At 40.3% G+C, this 9,086-nt stretch overlaps 1 protein-coding gene across 1 annotated transcript; it reads right to left on the bottom strand.

Moving 5' to 3' along the window:
- LOC310925497 (flavin-containing monooxygenase 5-like) lies at window positions 1-7,042 on the bottom strand. Its single transcript, XM_083887465.1, has 10 exons — window positions 7,000-7,042; window positions 5,721-5,867; window positions 4,222-4,410; window positions 3,897-4,062; window positions 2,497-2,639; window positions 2,123-2,319; window positions 1,630-1,777; window positions 1,335-1,542; window positions 1,173-1,245; window positions 1-1,072 (listed from the first exon to the last, which is right to left on the bottom strand). The coding sequence occupies exons 2-10, from the start codon at window positions 5,850-5,852 to the stop codon at window positions 658-660; spliced, it is 1,671 nt and encodes a 556-aa protein (XP_083743591.1). The 5' UTR covers window positions 5,853-5,867; window positions 7,000-7,042; the 3' UTR covers window positions 1-657.
- Between the last annotated feature and the right edge of the window lie 2,044 nt (window positions 7,043-9,086).

Below are 9,086 nucleotides of genomic sequence, written 5' to 3' on the forward strand. Positions count from 1 at the left end.
ACTATAATATGTAGTTTCTTCCCCCCCAGCAAAACATCAGGCACACCCTGAAGCCACCATTAGGTGGCATCATTGAACAATCTACATCATCTTTGTTTATAGTCCAAGTGTTTTAGACTACATTTTTAGGCACTTGAGTATTTCGTGACAATACAATGCAAAGTGACATTTGTATTTAACATAAATGTTTAAAAAACATCTTATTATGATAATTTACATACATACATAATGAAGAGCAACACATAATGCATCAATTTAGACCAAACAAAAAAACACAATGAATGTTCTCAATTCATCTTTATCTATTTTAATTACTACTGACTAATCTGAATATTGATTTGCTTATGGATGTACACTGTCAATAGACACCATGTTCACTAACATATCCTTATCATTGAGTAAGCAAAGCACTGTATAATCACAATCATGTTAGACACGAATGAACAGACATTAGATGCACATCGTTGTGCAGGCAAGTACACTTCTCTCTTATCCAGCAGTGGGATTTTGGAATGTTGTTGGAAAGCAATGGAAACAGTCTGTCTGCTGGTTAAAATGATTTAAGAAAATGTAGCCCTTTTCTTTTTAGAAGCCAACATGAATTAGCAAAAATGTTAGTGCAATCATAGCTCAGAAGGAATCGGTTTGCATTTCCCTTCACTGGACAGGTAGGTATGTTTTAATCTTGTCCAGCAGTGCATTGGGATCTTGTAGGAAATCTGTAATGCTCTCCCTGAAAGCATATGCAACCAAGCCCGCAGAAGCACCTGTCAGAATCAAAGCCCACTTAAACATCCTCTTGGGTTCGGGCTCATTACAACGTCTGGTCATCAAAGGCTTAGACACTCTGTCCCACTGAGTGAGGATGGCCTGACGGGCCCCGGCCCACTTTCCTGGTCCTCTGAGACGATACTGGTACGGTGTGCAAGGACCAAATATAATGTTCAGTGCCAGCCTGGGATCAGTCAACAGCATCTTTGTGATGTTTGGCTGAACCCCCACCTGCTCTGCGATCTCATCCATGTATGAGACGTAGTCCACTTGGATGGTGTGTCTCTGACTGTGGACATACCTGAAAAGGAAACACTTGCTGATTATTTTGAAGAGCAAAATTGGGTGCTTCCTGATACAAAGTACAATATATTTGTATTTGTATGAACCCACAGCAGTACCTTTTAGCCATGGTTTCCTGCTTGCATTTGTTATCTTTGATCATTTCAGCCACTGAGGGAAGCTTGAGGCAGCCTGTATGCAATGAGACATTGACATAAAATAATGTGTCTCCTGAGTTTTAAAGTGACAGTAACAGCAACTTTGCATAAAAATAGTAGCACCTTTGAAGACACGCGTGGCCCATCTAGATTGTATCTCAGAGATGGGCATAATGGCTCCCAGAGGCTGAATTAGCCCAATGATAGCCAGTGTAGGACGAGCTAACTCGGGAGGAAACACATACTTGTACAGGCTTGCTTTGTTTTCAGACACAGAGACCACTTGTGAAGCCAGGAATGGGAAGGAAAACTTGTAACCTGTGGCAAACACCTGCAAGACAAGAGACTTGTTAGCATTCACAAAAGAACACACCAGCTGTGCTGTTTGTAAGTGCACACACACACACAAAAAACCTACCACCAGGTCAACGTCTTCCACGACACTCCCATCATCAAACTCCACAGCGGATCCTTCAATGCTACAGATGTTGGGTTTCACCTGAACAGTCCCAGATAGGATGCGGTTGGGGAGCTCATCACTGACTGTGGGATGTTGGCTGAACATCCTGAGAGTTATATTCACACTGGTTAGTTAGGTCATTTGATGAGATGATAAGTCTTGAAGGCTACAAGAGTGAAGGTGGTGAATAAAGTTTATGACCATCTTCTAATAGATTTGGAGATCTATTAGAAATGTGTGTCCTGATTGTGACCCAAATATCACCATCAGGACTTATATATACAGGGTATATCAGTATAATGGGACAATTAATAGCTTTTTTTTTTTTTTTAACATAGCATTTAATGTTCAAAGGGATAGGGTAAGGAAACAGATTATCCGCTGTGGCGACCCCTAAAGGAAAAAGCTGGAAGAAGCAGAAGAATAAAATAAACCACTGCAAATACTCTACCTGTGATTTGGCTTCAGGCTGTACAAAGCGTGATCAAATCTCTGATTGACCCTGTGCTCTGCCAGAGAACAGAATAAACCAAATGGAAGGATTCTACGCAAAGTCTCGAAAGCTCGGTTAAAATTCAAATCAAGCGGGATGCCGTTGTCCCCAACTCTGTTCAGAATCCAAGCTCCCCTTCGAGTGCTTAGGTAGAGCTGAGAAGAAAACAAACATCACAATAGGTCAATATCACACCGGTGAAGTGTTATGAAAATGTAACATTTACTACATAAACATACATTAGGTTTGTTTCTGAATTCTGTCATCAATTGTTATTGTAACTGTAAGGAGGTAAACACAAGTTGACCATGGGTGACAAGGATCATAACAACCTGTTTAGTGACTCTGCTCAGCTCCACTGCGATGTCTCCTCCAGAGTTTCCTATTCCAACCACGACAACTTTTTTATCCCTCCACTGCTCAGGAGTCTTGTAGTCGCGACTGTGGAAATAGGTCCCTGTGAATGTTTCAATCCCTGAAAGAGAGATATTACATGTCATTTAGTCAACGCTTTTATCCGAAGCGACTTACAATTGAGTACAACCATACTCTGCACATGGGAGTACTACTCCACCCCAGAAGAAGAGTTGGTAATGGTCTGTATTTATATGGAAACAGTTTTGCCATTCACATGCTATGTTTGCTCAAGGACACATTAGCAGAGCCAGGAATTGAACCCACAACCTTCCAGTTGGCGAGGCAACTTGTCCTACCACTGAGCTACCATGGCTCAATCCCTTTGAGCCACTGACATGACACTACCAAAGAAATGTAGATCTATCTTTACTCCTGGGTTGTTGTAAGTGGGTCATCTTAACCCATGTGAGAAGTTGGCAAAACTGCAGGTTGCTGTTTTTACTATGGTCAAACTGTTGACAGTAAACGTGATATTTTTATTCTGCGTTTCACTTTATTGCAGGAGGAGGATAATCGTGTTTCACGAAAATCCAGTGCGTTAGTAGCAGACGCAGCAGTAGCAGGATACTGTGATAGAAGGAGGTACTGCTATCTACTATCTTTGTTTTAGTTACAGAATAACACCGTTCCTTTGTGCGGTTCATCAAATCGTCATTTTCCTAACAACAGTTATGTTGAACCTAACCCCCCATAAAACCTCTACTAATAAATGATCCCCTTAAAGACATATTATATGTAGTGACTGGAGAGGAGGCTCCATATCCCTGATAAAAGAAGACTTTGGTCTGTGAGTGAAGTACATCTTACATCAGTTCTGGTAGTATTGTTGATCACCTTGTGCACTGTTGTCATGATATACTTGTAATATATATAGTGTGCTAAAGGTAAGTGTGCCAGAGGTTGTTTACATAATCAGATACCAATAACACTGTCCCTACGTCTCCTCTCTTAGATTACAGATGAAGTTGTAAAGGTCGTTGTAAAGTGTCATGAGCGTCTGTTCATGTCATCAGAAGAGATCTTTATAGTCATTCCGACCTCCGATTACAAAAAAGGAGCCACTGCAAATGCATTAACTGCGATTAGGCGAGCTCATAGGGAAATTCTCTTGCTCATAAAACCTGCCCTCTCTCCCCAACTGCATAAACCTCATAGGGAATAACTTTTCTTTAAGAGTCAACAACCTTATTCAAAGTCAAATCAAGGGGAATTGGCACCAGCAGGCCCCTCGCGATGTGGAGGATAAAGTGGTAGACAATGGAAGATATACGTATATAGATAAAAGATGGATGCATGAGGTGGATGAAAGTCATACCTGCGAAGTCATGGAGGGGCAGGTTAGGCTGGCAGTGATGTCCGATACAGATCATCACTGCGTCAAAAATGTGCTTCTCCTTTTTGCCATCTTTGTTCTCCGTTTCAACATCCCACTGGCCTGAGTGAGAGAAATCAGACCTCTGCTTCACCTGCAAGACTTTGGTCTGGGTGACAGAGAGACAGAAAGAAACTGCCATTACAACGATATATTATAAGATAATGTTAGATTGTATCAAAACAGTCTTTCAAATGTGAAACTGAGGCAACAATTGTGAATCATTTCAGACGTTTTTGTAGGCACGAGGTTAGTGAGGAATACTGACGTGGAAGCGTATGTGCTTAGTGAGCTGGAAGTGGTCGGCGTACATCCGAAAATATTCCATGATGGAGCTGTTGTGCATGAAGTTTGGGAAGTGTGCGGGGATTGGGAAGTCACTGAAACACATCATCTCCTTGGAGGTGTTGATGATGACAGAGTGGTAGATATTGGCCCTGTCTGGCTCACGCTCCTCCTGCAGGGTTGTGAGGATGAATCAAACAAGAACAGAGAGGAAAAAGTACTGTTAGACTTTTAAATAAGGATGCTTGACGCCAGGGATGTGCAATGTTTTTTATAGTGTTTAACAATTTTAACAATTGTTGCTTGAATTGAGTTGAACATATGATCCATGAGACAAAAGTATAAAGTGTTAACATGTTAATCGGAATTAATGGAACTGTTTGTTCTTGTTTTTCAGTATTACTGATTACACTCACAGAGTGTGAGTGTGTTCAGTGTCACACATTTTAAAAACAGTTAATGAACATCGTGTGACATTTATGCAACCGAAAACGGCTGGAATACAGGAGAAAGACTGAGGATCAGTCACGCAGGAAGTTTAAACAAATTAAGCCGCAACTCTGTTGAGAAACAGTGAAACAGAATTCTGCTGCTCCTGTGTCACAACATGTGGCTCTGCAAATGTTAACACTGCACTAATATATGCAGTGTATATGAATAGCCTGAAGACAACTAAACTTGAACTTCTGCAAAGAAGAAATGGCAAGAAATGGAAAGAAAAAATAAGACTGAGTTGGCTTGAGGTGTTTTACCCCTAGGGGCCTCCATAGTCCTATGAAAAGCATTTTATTCCCCTGTTTTGGGTCAGATCAGGACATTGGCAAGGGCAGGGCAAAATCAACATTTCACAATAACATGTTTGAATAAAAAATTTGAAAGAAATTATTTTGGGAATAATGTTTTCTGATGTTCTGAGGGAGTTTAGGCTGTTTGCTGTTGACAGCTGTTGGTCAAGTGGTCAAATATACTCGTGAGAATAACTCTTCTGTTTACACCAAGAGCACCCTGGTTCAGGTTCAAGCGGTTGACTTCTCTCGTCAAAAGTCTAATGCACATCTAAGACAACAGTGCATAATTCTTGTTATTGGTGGAAAAAAAGCCCCTGGTTTTGTCACAGATACTAAAAAGAATATTCTCAGATACAGTCAGACTTCATGGCCTTTGTCACACTGTCAGCATGAACATCATTTTACGAGTGTGCGGCTGCTTTTCGTACATATCGTTACATATTTGCTGAAGCAAGTGCGATCGTGTTTATATTGTTTGCCTATCAGCATCTGTCAGCCTCATCTCTTAATGTGTTTGTATTCAATAAACAAATGAACAAGGTTAAACTGTAGTTTTGAATGACTGTGTGTTCATCTGTGGGGGCACATGTGAACAAAGTCGGATAGAAAAATGTACACAGTGAATATAATGAATCTTACAGTCCACTTTATATTAGTGATATAAATGCAGTGATAAACACACTTGGTGACCCACCTTGTACCTCCACAGACCTCCGATGTCATCGCTGCTTTCATAGCAGACAGGCTCCAGACCCTCATCCAAGCAGCTCTTGATAGCGGCCAGACCTGATGTGCCCCCTCCAACGATGGCCACCCGGCGACTCATACTTCTTCTTCAGATCTGTGGAGAACAAACCACACCAGGGTGAAACAAACAGTGTTTGTGCTTTGTTGTACGAGAGAGGTGCAGCCACGCAGCTGCAGGAAGTTCTTTAATCTTTAATCATCCACTTTGGCACATGCGTTAGCTCACGTAAACCCCCTGTTTTGTTTTTCTCTTGAGGAAACAAGGAACAAGAAAATTTTTAAATGACTTTTTACAATATAAAGCTGTGTCACTGTGTCTTTAAATGACCTTAGAAAACACCAAAAATTCACACTAAAGATAATCATGGGAAGTATACACACATAAATATATACATATTTTCAGATGGATGCAGCACACACTTTGTAGCCACGTTTGAGAAGATATACATTTATGTATTTACAGCAACTGCTATGAAATATCAGCAGTCTGTTCACCAAGATAAGAATAAATTAGTATAACAACACTTGCTTCTGTTAAAGGCATGCTGTGGTGCTCTTATCTGCACTCGTCTTTCTGCAGATTCAGCTGTTTTTATCCGAGTGCAGAAGAATGCAAAACACTCAACTTTTCCACCTCCCTTCTCTAGCACACGTGTGTTTTTATGTGCAAATTGAAAACTTGCATACAAAAATAATGGAAACTCTTATACAATATGACTTCTATGTTCACCAAACCGACCCAGAATAATAACAATAATACGTCAGTACCGATGGTATAACAATTAGCCAGATTTGTTTGCACTTTGTGCTTGAGCCACCACACACACACACACGCACGCACGCACGCACGCACGCACACACACACACACACACACACACACACACACACACACACACAGTCCTCAACATAAACAACCAGAGGAAGCGACCGCTCAAACACGTCTGCACCAAAAACTTACTTTCCAAAAGTTCCGCAAAACCAGATAACGTTTGCTTCTAACAATCGCACTTTATCGACTTTAACTTGGTGAACACGTTAACTGTTGTTCGCTTCTTTTTTTCGGGCGTTGCCGTCCATCTCCGAGTAGCCTTCACTATCGCTGCTCTCTTCTCATGAGGTTATGATCGAGAATTATGGGTCTTGGTGCGCAAACGTGCAGTGTTTGTGTGTCTGTGTTTGTGTTTGGGTGTCTGTGTTTGTGTTTGTGTGTGTGTGGTAGTCTTACCTGTCTGGACTCACGCGCAGAGGTGATCCGCTGTGTCTCGCGCTGTCTTTAATAATAACGACGGCAGGAGGCGGAGTGTGTGTGTGTGTGTGTGTGTGTGTGTGTGTGTGTGTGTGTGTTATGTAACAGTACCAGCTCCATAAATCACAGGCGGCGGAAAAGCAAAGAAACAAGTGTGCAAACAAACATCGGACTCGCCGAGTTAATGATTAAAACTCCGTATACCGTACTCACTGAAGCTTTGCTGGACATAAATGACTTTCCCCCTCAATTTATCTTATCTTGACATTTTCTCTCAACGGATTACTATTTATGGCACTTAGATAAACAATTATAGTGATTATTTATTGACCAGTGTCAAACAACATGTATGTTTATGTAATCACTCGAAATAAAAAATCGTTTTTCGCGAATGAGGCTGTGTTATATGAACCTGAGGCAAGGGCCTCGCTTTATGGAGGCCGCCATCTTGTGTTGTGATGTTTTTAAACAAACCAGCTGCAGTGTGGTATGGGGTGCTTTTGGGGTTCTAAATGTGGTATTTTGTCACATTTAGCTTCAAACAATGTTTGAAAAAGTGGTGTGAATTCTTAATGCTAATATTATCCCCTGTATTAATTCTAGATACCGTACTAGATGGTGAAACAACATTAAAATGCGCTAGCTAACACTGTTTTTGGTTAATATTAGCACTTATAATGTTAATATTATCCCCGTATTGATTCTAGATACCACACTAAGGCGAAACAACATTAAAACACGCTAGCTTACGCTGTTTTCAGTTAATATTAGCACTTATAATGTTAATATTATTATTATTATAGATACTATACTAGGTACTAGGCTAAACAACATTAAAATGTGCTGACAACTTGTTCTATTGTTCTCAAATGTTAATTAAACACATTTACTGTACTTACTTCTTCTTCATCAGATTTACTAGTCTGAAAAATGGCAGATACTTAATTGTTACAGGTACACTATTCCATGTTCCTATCGTATTAGTTAACATATATGCCCCAAATTTCGATGATCCGCATTTTATGAATAAGCTTTTTGAATGTCTTCCCTCATTGAATAACAATCTCCTTATAATTGGTGGGGACATGAATTGTGTAATCGATCCCAATTTAGATCGCTCTAACCCGCGAACCCTGACCCCATCATTAATGTCGAGGTCTCTTTCTGATTTCATGTCTAAAAATGGTTGCATTGATCCTTGGAGGTTTTACAACCCTCACATCAAGGAATATTCCTTCTTTTCACAGATGCGTCAGTCTTTCTCTCGGATTGATTATTACTTTATAGATTCTAAACTAATTTCTAAAGTACTTACTGTTAACTACCACCCTATTGTTATTTCTGACCATGCCCCTCTTTCTTTAGACATTCAGTTTTCCTCACAACCCCGGTACCCAACACCTTGGAGGTTCAATGCTTTACTTCTTTCAGATGATAAGTTTAATACATTCATTGCAGCTAAGATTGAAGATTTTATTACTATAAATAAAAATGACACGGTCCCAGTCTCATGCTCACTGCTCTGGGAATCGTTAAAAGCTTACCTTCGGGGACAAATAATCTCATACTCTGCCCATTTGAACAAGTCCCGTAAGGCCAAATTGCAAGAACTCTCTATTAATATAACTAAATTAGACCAACAACTTGCTACTTGCTTCTCTCCCAGTTTAGCTAAACAACGTGTTGAGCTACAGACTGAATTTGATTTGATCACCACTAATGATGCAGAGCGACTTCTCTTACGAACACGGGCCACATATTATGAACATGGTGACAAAGCAACCCGGCTTCTGGCTCACCAGCTACGTCGCCAGGCAGCCTCACGTATGATTCTCCAGGTAAAAGATTCTTCAGGCACATTGCATAGAGATCCCACCACCATTAATTCGGTTTTTCACTCATTCTATTACTCTTTATGTAGCTGCTCCCAAAGCTTTTCTTCTGGTCAGATAAACCACGATTCAACAGATGTTTGATGTTTTATTTTTCTTCCACACTAGACATCTCCAAACACCGTGAAAAACTGAAATAAAATAAATATTACATTTTAACATAAATATGGTTTC

Source organism: Microchirus variegatus, assembly GCF_963457635.1.
Source record: "Microchirus variegatus genome assembly, chromosome: 4".
NCBI lineage: Eukaryota > Metazoa > Chordata > Actinopteri > Pleuronectiformes > Soleidae > Microchirus > Microchirus variegatus.